Source organism: Schistocerca serialis, chromosome 2, assembly GCF_023864345.2.
Source record: "Schistocerca serialis cubense isolate TAMUIC-IGC-003099 chromosome 2, iqSchSeri2.2, whole genome shotgun sequence".
Lineage (NCBI taxonomy): Eukaryota > Metazoa > Arthropoda > Insecta > Orthoptera > Acrididae > Schistocerca > Schistocerca serialis.
The window spans coordinates 775144242-775164059 of NC_064639.1; the positions used below are offsets into that span (position 1 = coordinate 775144242).

Sequence of the window (19818 nt, forward strand, 5' to 3'; positions counted from 1 at the left end):
TATTTTGCTATTCAAACAAAGTCAATTAGCTGGACAGCATCCAACTTGCCCTGCTGAGCACCAAGTTGCCTTAATTTATTTCAGAGAGTGCTCTACCTCAAAGGCAAGTCCAAGTCAGGAAGTAGTTTTACTTAACTTTAAAGAAGAGCCTCCGTCTTAAAGCACACATTGGTTTCAAATCAGATGTGTTGCTCCCAGACACAATAGCAAGGTATATGTACTAAAGGAATAAATATTTTTCATGTATTATTCCATCATCTTTTGCGTGTGCATCTGGGATCAGGAAAATTTACTCCTCAGTATTGTGTCAAGTGGTTTTAATTCTGTCACCAACTCACCTGCAGGATAGCGGGAAGGTTATCGTCTGAAATCTCTGAAGAAGAGATGCATAACCAAAAGACAAAGGAATATTTTATCTGCCATAAAAACTTCAAGAGACACATACTGTATGTAGTTTGTGATTAAATAAAGTTTGAAGATTGTTGTACATATCTGGAAAGAAATAAAATTTTTGCTTTTTTTCTGTGTGAAATTTCACAGTGATCAGCAAACTACAACTACAGCTGTGTTATAAAAGAAAGATAAACAATATGGTCAAGAGAGAGTTTGGATCCAGAGCTGGGCCACCAGTAATATATCAGAGTGCATAACAAATCTGAAGTCCTGGTATCAAATCACAATGATGAAAGAAGTGTTAATGAGCAATGAGAAGATATAAAGACTGCTGTAAGTGATGCAGTAAAGGAAAAAAAAGCGAACAACCAATCAGAAATGGTTCAATTATATGTGTGAACAAGCTGTGAAGGCCAGCTCTCATTCAGTTATATACGTGAACAAGCTGTGAAGGCCAGCAAGAGAGCTAGGGAAACACTCCCATTGCATAGAAATCTTGCCAGAAAGCAGGAAGTAGTCACAAACATAAAAAGAGAAACAAATAGGATTCTGAGGACAGAGAAAAGAAAGTTAATGCCCAACATGATTAATGAAATACGTGACAGCAGAAAAATGTTCCATGTGTTGAAACATATGAGGAACAGTAAAAGAAATGATGTGCTAGTTATTAATGATAAGAATAGAAATATGATACTGGACAAGCAAACATTTCTGGACAGGTAGAGGGAATATTCTGAGCAGTTGCTGAATGCTGAAAATCATGAAAATGTATTCCCAGAAGAAAAAACTTCAGAAAGTGTAGAGGAAGAAGAAACTGAAGTAACTCAACAAGATGTAGATAGAGCAATTAATAAATTGAGAATAGTAAGACCCCGAGGAAAAGATAGGATAATCATAGAGAAGTTGAAGGCAGGACTTTGAACAGTTCAGAAAGAGATACACAGTCTCATAAGTAATATAAAGAAAGGAGGAGATCCCAAAAGAGTGGAAGTCCACTCTACAAAAAGAACAATAAAAGGAACTGTAGTAATTATAGAGATATTTCTCTACTAAGAGTACCATACAAAGTGTTATCACTAATAATTTTTGTAAAGCTGAAGCCTATTGCTGAAGATACTGCTGGAGGGTACTAGGCAGGTTTAGATTTTCAGGCAGCAAGCTCAACCATGGATCAAATTTGCAATATGAGACAAATCTGGGAGAATTGCTGGGAATTCAACCATCAGTTTGTGGTAATATTTATATATTTCTCAGAGGCATGTGATAGTTTACAAACATTAAGTATGCACAACATCCTGAGGGAGTTGGAATGCCAAGGAAGTTAATTAACTTGGTGAAAGTGTGTACAGTAGAGGTAAAACCCAAGGGAAAATACCAGTGGGAGCTATCCAAGGAATTCAACATCAGAACATGTGTGAAGCAAGGTGATGTCATTGCTTTTTAATTGGGTCCTGGAGAAACGAATTTGGGAAATGAAAAGGGGTAAAAGGGTGAAGCTAAATGGAAGGACACAACTACTGGGATAAGCAGACGATATTGCAGCCATAGCAGAATCAGAGGAAGAGATGGCAGAAACTGTAGAGAACTTTGCAAAGAATGCCAGTAGGACTGGACTGAGGATTAATATGGAGACGACTGAAATGAGAGAAGTATCCAGAGAAGCTCCCAATAATATGGAAAATAATCAGAGTTGGAAATTTTCAATACCTTGCCACCTGGTTCGACAACCATAATTACCTAACACAACAAATTAATCAATGTACAATCAATGGGTCTAAAACTGACATCAATCTGAAGCAGATAACATCATCAAAAAATCTGTCAGTTAAGACCAAACTTAAAGCCCACAATGCAGTGTTTTTACATCGGACAAAAATGTTAAGCATCACAAAAAACATGAAGAGAACCTGCTGATCTCTGAACAAAAAAACCATGAGAAAGATCTTTGGACCAACATGCAAAGGGAACACATGCAGACATAGAAAGAACCAAGCACTAGGAACTGTATGGCCTAATCAAACAACTGGACATTGTGCAGAAAATGAAAGAATGGAGAATAAGCCTGGCAGAGCTCTGCCAGAAGGCCAGGGAAAAGCTGATGAAACTCATCCAATTGGAAGGCTACAGAAGTGAGTTGAGGATGAACTGCAGAAGGACCTTCAGCAATAGTATGTCCATGAGAACTGAATCCAAAGTGCACAAGACTGCTATCTACAGAGGAATGATGTAAGGTCAGGACACAATCTTCATGATCAATGAAAACCGATATACTCTCAATGCTCATAAATTAGGAATAATGGTGATACACGGTGAAACAATGCTCTGGTGGGCAGATTGCAAGTTTCAATCACCTCGGGGTATGACCATGCGGTGCATTTGACCTGCAGTCATCACATGGTGGTGCTGGTACCAGTCCACATACGCAGAGGTGTGTTGGTGCATATCAGAGTACGGTGCAGCGAATAAGTTCTAATGGTGACTGTGTGTTGAAAATGGCTCAAAGAACACATATTGATGATGTTGTGAGGGGTAGAATACTAGGGCGACTGGAGGCTGGTCAAACACAGGGGGTCATAGCATGGGCCCTCCGTGTGCCACAAAGTGTCATCTCAAGATTATGGCAACGATTCCAGCAGACAGGAAATGTGTCCAGGCACTACAGTACGAGATGTCCACAGTGTACAATACCACAAGACCAATATCTCACCATCAGTGCCCGCAGACGGTCATGGAGTACTGCAGGTAGCCTTGCTCAGGACCTTACCGCAGCCACTGGAACAGTTGCCTCCAGACACACAGTCTACAGACGAATGAACACACATGGTTTATTCACCCACAGACCTGCAAGGTGCATTCCACTGACCCCTGGTCACAGGAGAGCCCATAAAGCATGGTGTGAAGAACACAGTACATGGTCATTGGAACAGTGGTCCCAGGTTATGTTCACGGACGAGTCCAGGTATAGTCTGAATAGTGATTCTCGCCGGGTTTTCATCTGGAATGAACGAGGAACCAGATACCAACTCCTTAATGTCCTTAAAAGGGACCTGTATGGAGGTCGTGGTTTGATGGTGTGGGGTGGGATTATGAGTGGAGCACGTACTCCCCTGCATGTCTTTGACAGAGGAACTGTAACAGGTCAGGTGTATCGGAACGTCATTTTGCACCAGTATGTCCGCCTTTTCAGGGGTGCAGTGGGTCCCACCTTCCTCCTGCTGGATGATAACGCGTGGCCCCACCGAGCTGCCATCATGAAGGAGTACCTTGAAACAGAAGATATCAGGCAAATGGAGTAGCCTGCCTGTTCTCCAGACCTAAACCCCATCGAGCACATCTGGGATGCTCTCGGTCGACGTATTGTTGCACGTCTTCTCAAACTCCTAGGACACTTCAGGAGCTCCAATAGGCACTGGCGCAAGAATGGGAGGCTATACCCCAGCAGCTCCTCAACCACCTGATCCAGAGTATGCCAATCCGTTGTGTGACCTGTGTATATGTGCATAGTGATCATATCCCATATTTATGTCAGGGTACATGCGCAGGAAACAGCGGCGTTTTGTAGCACGTGTTTTGGGATGGTTTTCTCAACTTATCACCAATACCGTGGACTTAACAGATCTGTGTCGTGTGCATTCCCTATGTGCCTACGCTATTAGTGCCAGCTTTGTGTAGTGCCACATTGTGTGGCAACACATTCTGCAATTATCCTTAATTTATGAGCAGGAGTGTATATGTGCGTTGTATGATATAGTTATTAGCCCATAAGAAATAATTAATACAAAATTTTTATGAACACTTGGAGCCAGGATTAATGTCATATAAATGAAAGCATTTTAAAACAACAAAGTTCTCTTTCCTGTTCTCTTAAACATTGACATTCAGATATGAATAAAGTCACATTTACATTGAGAAATACATTACAGAATAATGCATCAGAAGTCACGCACCATCTTTTGTAAAGCAGTGTCATATTGCGTACAACAGCAATAACATAAAAATTTAATCCTTCAGTATCAATACATATATATATATTTTTTATAAATCTACATTTATACTCCAAAAGATACTATATGGTGTGAGACAGATGGTACTTCTGCTACTGTAATACAACATCAAGGGGATAAAGAAAGTTAAATGCAGGGATTTCAGCAGACCATTTTTTAACAGTCTGAAAATGCTGCCTTTGCTTTGTTTGTGTAAATATGAAATCCTCGTTTTTATAAAAGAAAGCATCCTAAAAAAAAAGAAAACATATCTATGGCCGAACTATGATTTCCACACATATTAACCTAGCCAGAAGCTTAATCTACATGCAAACACAGCAAGTACAAACCTATACATAGGGGAATACACCATACTGGAGTTATGTTATGTAACCATAAACCTTCTTTCTTAAAATGTGTACTGACATTAAATACTTCTAAGGTATAATTGAAACAGTTTTCGCTTGATCACTGCTTCTACTCTGCCTCTGAATTTTTGGAACATCACAATAAGTAAAACTCATTATCAAATATTGTTAATTATGTAACTTTATACTACAGTTTATTTTGATTGTGTTGATCAAGTAGTCTCAATTAATTAACTACTGCTATCATATGTACAAGAAATGTAGTATATCAATTTATTATGTACTTCGATTGCGTTTCATGTAGTCACAATGACTACTAAAATCATAACTTAATTATGTTTACCGCTTGTCCTAAATCACATGTACAATGTACTAAAAACGATTTCCTGGAGCAAATAAATAAATACACAAATAAATCCCTCTCCCTTTCCCCTGTTCCAGTTACGAATGGCATGTGGGAAGAATGCTTGGTGGCAATTCTCTGTATTAGCTCCAGTTACTCAAATTTTCTTGTGGTCACTTCGCAATATGTATGTGGGAGAGAATAATATGTTGCCCAATTTTTCATGGACCATAAGCTATCATAATTTCAATAGCAAACCTGGTAAGGAACTCAGACTGATTTGCAGTAATTAAGAATTAGTCAAATAAGTAGTTTGTAAGTCACTTCAGTTGTGGATTAAATATATTTCCTCAAAACTCTTCCAATGAGTCTCAGCCTGACTTCTGCTTTTCCTAAAATTTATTGGACAGGCTTATTTCATTCAGGTTGCTCTGGACGGTTACTTCTAGATATTTTTGGTGTCACTGTTTCCACTGATTTGTGGCCAACACTGTAATCATACAATTATTTTCATTCAGATTGAACAAACATTTCCTGTATCAATTACTGATCCTGTGCAGGTCTTTCTGAAATTCACTACAGCCTTTTGACATTGCTGTCTTCTTACAGACTACTACCACTACATCTGCTGACAACCCTCCTGCAGCTTTTGACATTATTCGCTATGTCATTTATGTATAATGTAAATAGTAATGGACCAACAACACTTCCTTGGGATACTCCTGAAATTACCTTATCATCTGCCATTTTATTCTTTTAAGAGTGGTATGCTGAGTTCTATCTACATGTCAGTCTCAAACTCAATCACAAATATGTTCCAATAATCATCACATTTTGTTTACAAAATGACAGTATGGAACTGTATCAAGTGCCTTCCTGAAGTCAACGTACACGGCAAAGTCTACAGCACTCTGGATCTCATGGGCAAACCGAGCTGAGCAGAGATTCACGATATCTCTGTTTGGAGACTCCATGTTTTTTATAGAGTAGATTTTTGTTTTCCAAAAACATTATAATACACATACAAACATGCTGCATAATTCTACATGAGAGTCACATCAGTGATGTCAACATATTATTTGCCTCTACCGTACAACCCTTCTTGAAAACAGGAATGACCTGCACTTTTTTTCCAATTGCTATGTATCTTTCATTGTTCAAGAGACCTGCAATAACCCACTGCTAGAAGGGGAGCAAGTTCTTTTGTGTTATCTCCACAGAATCTCACAGGTACCTCATCTTGTACACAAGCCTTTCTACTATTAAATGAATTATAGCTTCGTTTTTATTCCATGATTACTTATCTCAATATCTGCCATTTCAGCATTTGTTTGATGATTGAAAGGAAGAACTGTATTATGGTCTTGTTGTAACTGTGACAGGAATGGTCGCAGGGTTGCCGCTAATGAAAACACAGCAGGACCAACCGGGAGCGGCCCGTGAACGAATAAGACTGATGAACGAGAATGGAAGGACAAGCATGATGACAGACAACTGAGCAACACCCCAAGATCAACAACAAAGTATTAAGCAACGGGGCCACAAGAGACAACCCCATGAAATCAAAACAACATCCACTCGTAAACGGGAAGTAAGCACACGCAAAGTAAACACGATGTCTTTAAGTGAGATATCAACCAACCCAACCTGAATACCAGACTGACTCGCTGAGTGAGAGGCAGCCGCCCAAATACACAACAGGGTATGTCGCTATTGGCCACTGGGACCACATGCTCCATAGTGGCGCCCTCACGTTGGACTCGGGCCAGGAGCACGCACAGCCACGGCTTATGGCATGACTGCTGCAGAGATCTCTAGTGGTCATCGAGTTCCATGCCATCTGGCGCAGATTCGAAACCTGCATCACTCAGTACCAGAGGTCTTCTGTGGAGAAATAGTTTCTGTAGACCAACCGTTTCTCTGCTGTATGGCCACTAAGCAACGTGAGTACTCCGCTGCAGACTTAAAATTTCATTCTGGAATGTGTGTACTAATTTTACAAAAGACCACACTTTTCAGGGTTTTTAGTCAGTACACTTATCACATTAAAAAAAATTATTTCTGTAACACAAAATGGCTACTTCATGTATGCTGCCTTCCAACCAGAAAAGAGCAATCACCAAAGGAATTTGCAGGTATCACAAATATATTTTTAATACAGTACATGAACCATGGAACTTTATTGCTAACAACTACATGTGAAACGATCATATCCTTTTAAACTCCACTACACTGATGGGATACTCAGCAATATACAGGGTGGTTAATTAAACTTTTGCTACTTGGAGCACCCCCATGAATAACAAATGGTCACAGGACAATGAAACTTTGTGGAAACATTTGTAAGCACATCTAGAAGAGAAATAACATAAATAAACCACTGAAAGAACAAAATTTTGCTTCTCACATGAGAGGGGTAACATTTGTTAATTGTGTACCATGTTTAAGTTGCAGGTTACAAACATTGTTCAATGTGATGACCAACTGCATTCACAACAGCCTGGAATCACGCTACAGATACAATTTCATAACTGTTCATAGCACTTTTCAAACAATGGATCATGGAATGTTTAGCTGTTGTGACACAGCTCACGCCCTGCTTGAAGGTTGCGCATTACGTCCAGTATTCTCAACCCCATGGCAACAGTGACTTCCCCAATAAATTGTGGTGCAATTGTCCGTCGGCCTTTCCTAGCAATTCCCAAATCACCAGTTAATCTGGACTTAGAGATCATGTTTCCCAACTCCAATGCACAAAGGGAAACTCTCTCCATATTCCTTTAATGTGTTGATACTCACAAAGAGCAGCAGCACTATTGCTGTAGTTTTGATTAAACAGCTTTACAAGTAAAGCCCTCCCCACCTTGTCCACAACCATGTCAACTGTCTGCAACTGTAATGCACATTGATGCCTGTGTTTCAACCCTCCATTGCCATACCAGTATTGGCATCTAATGGCAAGTCATGACACTAACATTAACAAAAAAAAACAAATTCTGCAGCAAACAGACTGAACATCATTCCTATAAAGTTGGGTACCCATATGGCAAACAGTTTTCTGTTTACACTGTCTCGAGTAGCAAAAGTTTAATTATAACCATCCTGTATACAAAATGAAACCAATGTACAGCTTGAATGGTGGTTATTCTGAGATACAGACTGTCAGGGGGAAACCCTCCCCCCTCCTCCCCCCCCCCTCCCCCCCCCCAAACACACACACAGTTTTTCCTTTCCATTAAACTAGATGCAAGACTGCTGTCCACAACATAGATAATATTAAGGTCTCAATATTTTACCTGAAACATTATAAGCCCAATAAGATGTATACTTTTGAGGAAACAGATTAAATCCCAAACAGTTTCATACTGCTTGATTGTTTATGATAGCCCTCTTCACATGTTCTTAGTTTCTCTTTTGTGCTGCCTGCACGAGTTTTCTCTAACGAGTTTACATATTGATTATTAATAATATTTGCTAGATGTGTTGTGTGTTTTGCTTTTTTAAATCATCCTGTTACTTTTGAAAATAAGCTATATTATTTTAAATTTTTCTCAGAGTTATTAATTTTTGATATAATATGGAAGATTGTTGATTTTCTTTATATATAAATCTTCCCAGAACTATTTTGAGAGTTGTACATTCAATCAAGCCTGGACATTTTGTACAGTTCCCCTTCTCGTAAAACAATATTCATCACCTTTTGCTACCCACATCATCTATGATGCCTGATTTGTACATTCTACAGTTTTCACTAGGAAACAAACAGAGAAATTAAATTGAATTTAGAATTAGCATTTCATACATCATTTCAGCTGATACCCCACATACTTCCTATATTCACTGTCGGAGTAATTAAATGTTCTTTTTCCCTTTTCACTTAAAGTAGTTGTCAAGGTATCTATTGTGGCCTACTGACAGTTGTAATCCAAGAATAATTTTAGAATGGATGCACAACTGGTAAATGATTTCCTTCAATGTTATTGTGCAGGTGACCATCAGCTTGGAAGAATTAGGTAGTATTTCATTAAAGATATTCACTTATATAAAACATTTTTTTCTTCACACTCCAAGTTCTTATCAATTTGCTGGACCATTCCCACAACTTGTACATCAGAACTCGCCTATTTTTCATGCCACACACAGTTCTCAGCGGGTAGAAACTGCTGGCTAGACACACACTACAAGCATCAGACGCCTTCCTTCACTCCACACTTTGGTTCACCATACCTCAGCACTGATGGCTTCTTCAAGCAGCTAGTGATCTGTTCACTCCCCTAGGTGTCTCTTGCATCCCACACATTGAAATACAAATGTTTATCTACCTATCTAATTCATGTGTTCTCATTTGAAACAATCCCTGCTGATGCCACTCCCTTGACTTCCCCTATGACCTGAACAGTACCCTTCTGCACAAACAGAATTATAAGAGCAATAAGTAACAAAGGATCTCGTCAAAATTAAATACATTACAATGAATATAAACATAATTTTGTCTATGTCAAAACTAACAGAGGAAACAGAAGTTTACATACCCTGAATTCTTTTTGCAGGCATTCTGAAACTGCTGCCAATCAAGATCAAGGGTATCATTAAGTTGTTTCAGCTGATTCTCCACATAAAACATTGACTGTTGGATGCTTGTCCAGTAGTGCAAAATAACAGGATCCAGGTCTTGCAGTAACGGAAGTTCTTCAAGCCTGCCAACATCACAACATTACTCAAAAAAACTGCAAAAAAGTAGGGTCCTATAATTCTGTGAAAAAACATTAACCACCAAAGTAACAGGTACTTCTTTAAAAAATTTCATTTCTATTTTAAAGTTTTCTGTTGATGATGGTTCACATGGGTCTTTATTACATTTTTTTAATTATTTATTTATTGTGCCCATTTTAGATACTGGATGATACAAAAAGAAAGCACAGGCTTTAGTTATTTATTAAAAACACACTATGAAAGATACAAACACATTGCACATTCACTGGAAAGAGGAAGGTTCAAAGTTCCATGTTCACACAAACATTATACCATATACCCAGCATGAGCACCATGATTTGCTCAAAATATGGACCACATAAATATGTGGTCCATTTCTACAAACAAATCAATAGGTCCCTGTTTACTGATTTCTCAGCTCTTGAATGGCTGCCATAGGTGGGACAAATACTCTTGACTTTTATGCATCCCTCAACAAATAAATAAATAAATAATAGAATAAAAATAATAATAATAATAATAATAATAATAATAATGACAACAACAACGACAACTGCTAGTTGCGAGGCCTGGTGACCTGTGAGGCCAAAAGCAATGAACAAGATTTTGTTGTCCACCTCTTCCAATCCAAGGATGTGGGACGGTGTTACGACAAAATTGAAAGCACTGGAATCTTTGTGAAGTTGAGGAAACAACGAATTTTGCAGCATGTCCAGATATTCCTGTTACAGCTTCCTCCGCAAAAAAGAAACTTTGTGAACAGAAAGAGCACAAAACACATTCAGTTCAGCGAGTCTCTTTCATGTTCGATGACAACATCAGGATTTTGTGACCCCCAAATTCTTACATCATTTTGGTTTACTTCACCAACCACACGAAACATCGATTCATCCAATAAGATGAGCGGTCGGAATAAGTGTCCTCGGTCTTATCCCAGAGAACAGTAAAGCCAAATTCTTACATTCTTTTACCATCACCGGAACGCAGTTGCTGCAGTAACTGCAATTTGTAAGGCTTCATATGCAGGTGAAATTCCAGAACACACCACACTGTTGTTTGAGGAAGTAAATGTTCTTGGTCTGCTTGTCTTTAGGATTCCAAGGGCTCAATGGTAACGCATCTCCGATACGCTTGACATTTTCATCAGACATTCCTAACCAACCAGTGCTTATCGCTTTGCATATGCATCGAACTTCCAAGAATTTTGCATGCCACTTGAGGCTTCTATCGCTCCTGTCTAGAAACTGTGTTATGGAAGAATAACTCGTGCATGCACTGTGACACATGGTCTGAAGCGGGTTCATTCGAGTACAGCGTTACAATTTTCATCTGCTAGAGGACAATTGTGTACAGAGACATTCAAAAAGCAGGTCAAGAGAATGTTTTTGTGAATTGTTCTGTCTATTTCTTGAAGGCTTTTTTGGTTTATTTATGTTTGTACAATTTTGTACATGCTTTTAACAGTGTGAATGATGCGTGAATGTGGTCTAAAGTAAAAGTGTAGATCATTGTTCTACTGATGAATGCTGTACGAACTACTGTAGAACCCCTCTTATTCAATCTTGGATGGTCCGTCATTCCGGCTAGTCCAACCATGCTCAGGTTCGCGAGCCTGTGCCGACTTGTCACTGACTGGACGCCTGTCGGGCCATTGTTGCGGTGCCTATCGCTATGCATATTGTTATACTGTATGTTATTGTGCAGTTTTATCCTTTGCTGGGATTAAAAAACATCGTCGTTTGCTTTATTCCGTGTTCTCTACAGTACTTATTACTGTAGATTCCTTGTGTGTACAGTTGTCTGTTTTTCAGCATGTCTGGATTCAAACGTAAACATGTAACTCTTTCACTAAATGAAAATTTAGCAGGGCTTTGAGACTGGGCGAAGGAGAATCGCTCCAAAAAATTGCAAAGGAACTGAATGTAGGTGTTACGACAATTAAGGATTGGAGGAAGAATCGGAAAGACATTGAATCCTATACAGTTACGATTGATGGTGAAAACACTCTGAAGAATCGCTAAACATTAAAAAAGCCTAAACTTGAACTGCTTGATAATAACGCATTGTGGATATGGTTTTGTCAAGAAAGAAGGAAAGGAACACCAATATCTGAACCAATCCTCAAAGAAAAAGCGATAGTTTTGCACAAAAAAGTGCTATAAACAGTTTTTAGTTTACAGTATATATCATTTATACGTTATTAAGTACAGTACAGTACGGTCTGTAATTTGTTTGTCATTTTTCCTTTTAAAACCAATACATATTATAGTGTGTGCAGACATCTTTTAGTTCTTAAATCATTTAATTTTTTGTACTAAATGTCTTTTTATATTTTTTGCAATAAATATTAGATTTTTTGGATAACATGACCTTTTTTTGTTCCGACCATGGTCCCGGTCCCGAAGGTGACGGATTAGAGGAGTTCTACTGCATTGAGAGAAAGTTTTACGACTGTGTGAATGCAGACAACAGGGAATTTTGTATCAAGAGTTCAGTAAGTTTATGGTAAAAGGAAAGCTAATTTGAGTGAAAATGATAATATTTAATAATGTAAAGTGTCTACAAAATATCAGAATGTTAAATATTTATTTCGAGAAAAAGTACAGTTCGAAAGTGTGTTATCTGTTAATTGGTTAGTCATGAAAGATGCGGACTAATGTGGGAGAATAATGTTTTTCTATTGGCCTTAAAGAAAACTGACCAATAAGAACGAAGTATTCTTCACATGTCTTTTCTCTTGGAAATACAAAATGCTTTCAGCAGTCTAAATGATTGCAGCCCAGCCTTTCAATGGTATGGTCGCGTGTAGTGTGAGCTCTGAAGGAAGTTATAATTTGTAACAATATTATGAGAAGGAAAGTTGCCACTCACCATATAGCGGAGATGTTGCAGTGTGGTTCCAGTTGCCTGAGACTGCAGTCGTGTGTGTGTGTGTGTGTGTGTGTGTGTGTGTGTGCGCGCGCGCGCGTCTACTGTTGACAAAGCCCACTGGTCGAAAGCTTTAAGTGTGAAAATCTTTTTGTTGCGCCTCTCTGCGGCTCGGCATCCCTGTTATACAGTGAGTGGCAACTTTCCTCCTCATAATATTGTTACACTCCATCCTGGATTTTCCATTGTCGGAAGTTATAATTTGCTGGTTTTAGTTGTTCTACATGCTTTTAAAGTGTTTTTTTTTCTTTTTTTCTTTTTTTTTTTAGATATTATGGATTTTTTAAGTGATTTTTGTGTATGAGAAAAGACAGCAATTCTGCATGGCATACTGAACAGATTGGTGACTAAAACCTTGAGTGCATTAAACACTGATAAACTCAATAGCATGGCAAGCATTTTCATTTAAGAGCAATCTGTGCTTAGTAGCTGTTCAGATTTTGGGAAATAAGCTACCATAAACTTGCTAACGAGAATGAAAGCATTTGTGCATGACTGCGTTAAGATTAGCACGGGCTTGGCAGTGAACGTGTACACTGTCAAGGTTCTGAATATACTGAAGTTTTGCCAATACTTCCACCTTTCGATTCAAAATTAAGACCTTTTCCCAATTTTTTGAATAGTTACATTGTATGCAACCTGATGTGAGTTGCAGTAGAGTAGGTTTCTGCTCGGCTTTCCTACCTGCGATCTGCTGCAACGAGTCCACAGGTAGCTGCAGGTAATGGACAAAAGAAACTGTGCTGCCGCACATAGTGCATCTGTGTCGAGAAAATAGTTAAAAAGCTGTAGTACATTGAATCTGTGGTTGAGATAAATTTTGTGAAAGACCATATAGTGAACAATAACGAAAAATTTTGTAAATCTGTACAAGCAGAATTTTGAACGGAACCCGTTTCGAGTCACCAGAGAGACTTACGAGAAAGAAGATGATGTTAAACTGTTACAATAACAACAAGAGCGCATTGAAGTCGAAGACAGCATCAAAGCGATATCAACGAGCAGCAGTACGGCAGGGCAGTGCTGCCAACTTACATGACAAATGGGGATTCTGAAACTGGTACGGCAGACGGAGCAGGTCAGGTCAGATTCAGAACGCCAAGGCTGTAGCGTTCAGTGAAAGATAAGTTAAGTTTGTTACATCTGTGTGTGTGTGTGTGTGTGTGTGTGTGTGTGTGTGTGTGTGTGTGTGCGCGCGCGCTGAAAGACTGAGTAACATGGTAAATGATAAAGATTTTGTAAATATGATAAAAGACGAAGAACTCTCATTCGGTGAAAGTGGTTCACAAACTAGCACACCTGAACAGAGGGAAGGAGTAGATTATTTACAAACAGTGGAGTGGAATCTGCTTCAAGGGTGTCAGTTAATGTAACTAGTGGGCGTAATGTAAATCCTGAAAGTGACATTATGCATGAAATCAGTAACAACCAATTGTGTGATGACAATGTCAGTAGTGTTACTGAATCAAATGTGTCAAATGTGGATACCAAATTAGGTACAGTACTGGTGGAACAAGGTAAAAAGGACACAGTAATGCCGAAAATAGAACCTGGAAGTATGCAAGAAATGTTTGGTGTATTAATGGGTTCTATAAAAGATGGAAACAAACAACATACTAATTTGGCTGAAATAATTGGTCAGAAAATTAGTAAACTTGATAAAAAACTCTAAGAGCAGACTGCTGTTTTATAAGAAATGTGGAAAAATGATTTGAAGTCATTAGAAAGTAAAGTGGGTGGCAAAATTTCTGAAGTTGAGAATAACTGCCAACAATTCATTAAAACTGTAAAAGTGAATTAACAGAGGCCTTAAAAAAATTTGCTATTGACAACAAACAGGGGGTAGATTTGATAAAAGAAAGTGTGCGGAAAGTAGAGGTCAAACTAGAGGCGGTAGAATATGTATGTGTAAATGATCACAAATTGTTAGACAGTAAAATCAGTTCTGAATATGTCAAACATATGAATTAAGTAAAAAGTGTAGAAGAGGTTGAAAATAAGTTGGATGAGCATAGCAGTAGATTGTGCCAGGTTGAAACTAACCTCAGACATGGAACTAACAGTAGTGGGTGTCATTTTGTAGTAGAATCATCGGAAATATTATATATCACCAACAGGCAGTTTTCACGCTTTTGATCCAACAGTAAATGTACATCCAAAAGAATTATGGAATGACTTTGGAGGTGTTTTACCTAGTTGGTGGTCAGACAGACAAAAAATATGGTTTATTACATCTAAATTCTTGGGAGAGTCTAGAACTTGGGGGGTTATTGCTACTCAACAGTACAATACTCTAGTTAAATTTAAAGATGCTTTTTTGAAGAATATTGGGGCAAGCAAAAACAAATGGTGTTGCTAAGTAGCTTCTGGGCTGGGGAAAAGTTTAATCCCTGAAAGGAAAGCGTAAGAAAGTTCATGTGAAAGTGGATGGCAAATCTGTCATATTTAAACAATAAAGTTGAGCCAGAACAAATTATTATGGATCTGGAAGGTAAAGTGCCCGTGAACTGGCGAAACAAAATTATTGCAGCTCCGAGGGATGACGTTCATAAATTCATTAGTTATTTGGAGAGTTGTTGCTTGAGGAGCACCACACAAATCGTAATGTCAGACCACCAAATAATGCAGAACCACGTCAGAATGCAAACGTTAACAGAATTGGCGTGTACCGTGGAAATAGCAGGAGCAGAGGTGCTAGGAGGTGGCACTATCCAGCAAAATAATGGGGAGCAGATGCACAATTATCGAACATATTCTCCAGTGCGAGAGGAAGATGTTGCGCCAAGTCAACAGCAAATGGGGGTAAATGTAAGAAATGGTACAGAATCCCAGAATCACTTAAACTAAATGCTGTCTGTGAAAGGGCTAGCATTTACAAGACAGGAAGTAGTATCTGAACCTGCTAGCAAAACCCTTTGTATGTGTTAGCACTAAACAGATGGGGATATAAGTGAGGAGCAAAAGAAGGTAGTAACAACAGACTAAACGAGCTACATAAAGAGCTGTACATTTAACGGAGGTTTAGGGGATTTTTTGGACAGAGATAAACAAAATAAGCACTCTGTTGCAGACAAAAGGGGTGATGTATTAGCGGAAAATGTGATAGAACCTGATTGCCAGAAAGTGTTTGCCAACCAAGTTGAAGTAGAGTCATGTTCTGGGAAAGGAGAAAGTACAGAAGCTGAAGAATTACCGGAGATGAGTGAAATATAGGGAAATGAAAGTAACCGGATGTGAAAAGTGTAGTAAATAAGGGAGATTTTGATGATGAACACTTAGGTGTAGGGGTCAGAAAAAGGCATATTGTAATGATGAAAACGGATATACAATGGCCACATAGTTAAAGGAAGTTTAACAAATATACGAAAAATATACCTGTATAAAGCTGAAGAACATTTATTATGAAAGGAGTATGAATGAATGTGGGGATTATATATATCGTAAATTAAAAAAGTTTGATATCTGTTTAATATTGGTAAATAAAAAAATATATGAAGAAGAAGAGACACTGCGCAAAAGTGGTAACTATGTTTTTGTAAAATGTTTGTAAATAATTGCTTTGTGTGAAATGTGTGTTTCACTATTAAATATTCTCAAGTTGAGTTAAAGTAAAGAAAAAGTTTAAGTTTTGCTTTCAATAGCAACTAGTTTTCTCTAAAAGAAACTCATTAACTCTTCCAAAGGAAATAAATTCTTGAAAAAAAATTTCTAGTAGATTTGATCTTGCTGATTAAAGTAAAATAAAGAAGCAACACTCTGTTAATTTACTTTCATTTAAAGTCAAGTTATATTTCATTTAACATTTGTAAATTCTTGTAATAAGAAGTGGTTGTGTATTAGGATGAGCGTAAAGAAAGTTGTCTTTGACAAAAGTACGGTTTCAAGGACAACATTGCATGTAAACCCTGGTAGGACAGATATGTGCAGAATGGAGGAATGTTATGGACGCTCCACTGTCAAGGTGCCATAATCAAAAACCAGGGAAATGTATGTGACGAAAGTACGATAGTGATGTGCTGATGCTGAGGTAGGATAAAATACCATTATCAAATAGAAGGACACAAACTGAAGTGCCTTTAAATGAAAAAGTGAACAAGTAGTTAACTTCAAAAGACTTTCATGAAACATGAATTTAAAAAATGTTGAAACAGCTTTTAAAACATTGAAAATTTGTTTTGAACATTTGCATCAATTTTGTCACGTAAGAAACAATTTTTTATACAGAAATTAAAGATTAGGCTAGGCTAGTTGTAGATTGCCAAGTCTGGAGAAAGAAATTTGTAATTTTAGTTTATAAGAATGAGAATTTTTTGAAAGATTTAAAATTTGAAGCCAGGACTGATGATTTGTATAATTCTAAAATTTTTGGGAGAAAAAAGAAAATTTATAATCACAGGGTGTGTGAGGCCTTCTATCGCTCTTGTCTACAGTCTGTGTATCGGGAGAATGACTCATTTGTGCACAGTGACAGCTGGTCTGAAGCGGGTTCAGTCCTGTACAGAGTTCTAATTTTCATCTGCTAAAGGACAGTAATGCGCAAAGACATTCAAGAAACAGGTCAAGAGAATGTTTTGTGAACTGTTCTGTTCATTTCTTGAGGGCCATTTTGTTTATTAACGTTTGTACAGTTTTGTATATGCTTTTAGTGGTATGAATGTGGTCTAAAGAAAAAATGTAGGTAATTGCTGTATGATGAATGCTGCACAAATTCGTGAGAAAAAGTTTTAAGACAATGTGAATGCAAATAACGGGGAATTTTGTATCACGTGTTAAGTAAATTTATGGTAAAAGGAAAGCTAATTTGAGTGAAAATAAAAATAGTGAAAAACGTGAAGTATAAACAAAATACCAGAATCCTAAATATTTACTTCGGGGAAAAAGTACAGTTCGAAAGTGTGTTATGTGTTGATTGGTTAGTCATGAAGAGCGCGAACTAATGTGGGAGAATAACGTTTTTCTATTGGTCTTAAAGAAAATTGACAAATCAGAATGCATGTCTTTTCTCTTGGAGATATAGAATGCTTACAGCAGTCAAAGTGGTCGGAGCTCAGCCTTTCAATGGTCCGGTCATGTGTAGTATGAGCCCCACAGGATGTTATAATTTGCTGGTTTTAGTTGTGCTGCATGCTTCTAAGTGTTTTAAAGTGAAGGCATATTTATTCTGGCACGTCTTTCAGAAAGTACAGATTTTTTTAAGTGATTTTGTGTATGAGAAAAGGCAGTAATTCCACATGGCATATTGAGCAGATCAGTGACTAAAGCCTTGAGTGCATTAGACACCAAAAAACTTAATAGTATGGCAAGCATTTTTATTTATGAGCAATCTATGCTTAGCAGCTGTTCAGATTTCAGGAAATACGCGACCATAAACTTGCTAATGTGAAAGAAAGGGTTTGTGTGTGACTGTGTTAAGATTAGCACAAGCTTGGCAGTAAACGTGTACATTATCAAGGTTCAGAATATACCGAAGTTTTTCCAGTACTCCCACCTTTCATTCAGAATTAAGACCTTTTCCCGATTCTTGGAATAGTTACGTTGTATGCAGCCTGGTGTGAGTTGCAGTACGGTAGGTTTCTGCTCGGCTGTTCTACCGGCGATCTGCTGCAACGAGTTTACAGGTAATAGACGAAAGAAACCGCGCCGCCTAAAGCTCCTTGTCCAGAGGCGGTTTCTTGCTGATTCAACAGCAACATGCACATTGCACTCAAAACAATGGTTTGACTTCACACAAATTCCAACATACAAAATGATTTCTCTGTGCTGTAGTCACCATGTTGCTACAAACAAACAACAGTGCAGCTGTGTCAAAACTTTCAACCTTCTCCTAACCAACGACATGTGCAATGTGTTTCTACATTTTGTAGTTGGTCACAATAAACAAATGAAATCTGTTCTTTCTTTTTGAATCACCCAGTGCAAAAATTTATAGGGGTCTTCTGCGATTACAAATGAGAAAAACAACAACTGTTCTGGGTCAGCCAAAAATTTAACAGCAAAGAATTATCAAAATCTGTCTCTAGAGTAAGGTCCAACTACTAAATTTAACAACAAATGTTTTTGTCAGCAAAACTCATCCTGCTTCTCTTGCATATAAGAGAATGATGAAGCATTCATTGTACCTTTAATTTTTTATTTCAGGTAGTAACTTTTACACTTATTAGTTACATGTGATGATGTCAACATATGGCCCACTACAACAGTTTACAAACACACTACCTGTAGTTTGTTTCTGAAATGCATTTTTGGATGAAAAATACAAGTGGGATATAAAAGGTATCTTTTCTCTTACGCTACTAAAGCAAGCATGCTACATGTTGAAACAGAAGAAATTAAAATGTTAACTACCTGAGCTTCAAGCAAAGTAAACAATAACGTGAACACTAAGCAAAAGCACACGGAGGAGACTCGTAAGTTCACAGCTTCATGATCATCTTAAAACTTGTTGCACACTGACAGGTGAAATACACACATCAAAAAAAGTTTTGAATCACCTCAGTTCCTATAGTATTGGAACCTGTACAGAAAACTGGAATAGAGATCAACATAAACATCACTTCCACCCTTTTACTTTTCATGAAAACCACACAGTAAATGTTGTACCACCATACCGTGAGACCTTCAGATGTGGTGGTCCAGACTGCTGTACACACTGGTACCTCGAATACCCAGCAGCATGTCCTCTTGCATTGGTGCACGACTGTATTCGTTGTGACATACTATTTACAAGTTCATCAAGGCACTGTTGGTCCCGATGGTCCCACTCTTCAATGGTGATTCAGCATAGACTCCTCCGAGTGGTTGGTGGGTCATGTCGTCCATAAACAGCCCTTTTCAATCTATCACAGGCATGTTCAATAGGGTTCATGTCTGGAGAACATACTGGCTACTCTAGTCAAGTGATGTCGTTATCCTGAAGGAAGTCATTCACAAGATGTACATGTTGGGGGTGTGAATTGTCATCCATGAAGACAAAAATGCCTCGCCGATATGGTTGAACTATCAGTCGGAGGATGGCATTCACATTTCGCACAGCCGTTACGGTGCCTTCCATGACCACCAGGGGCGTACGTAGGTCCCACATAATGCCACC

General features: G+C 38.2%; 1 protein-coding gene across 3 annotated transcripts in view; it reads right to left on the reverse strand.

Annotated features, from left to right (window-relative positions):
- The window catches only part of LOC126457997 (nuclear pore complex protein Nup214), a 131309-nt gene that overhangs the window by 77412 nt on the left and 34079 nt on the right, over window positions 1-19818 (reverse strand). For all 3 annotated transcript variants that reach the window (XM_050094767.1, XM_050094768.1, XM_050094766.1), the window contains one exon: window positions 9620-9784. In XM_050094767.1, coding sequence (XP_049950724.1) covers window positions 9620-9784 — 165 coding nt within the window. The remainder of the gene's footprint in view (window positions 1-9619; window positions 9785-19818) is intronic.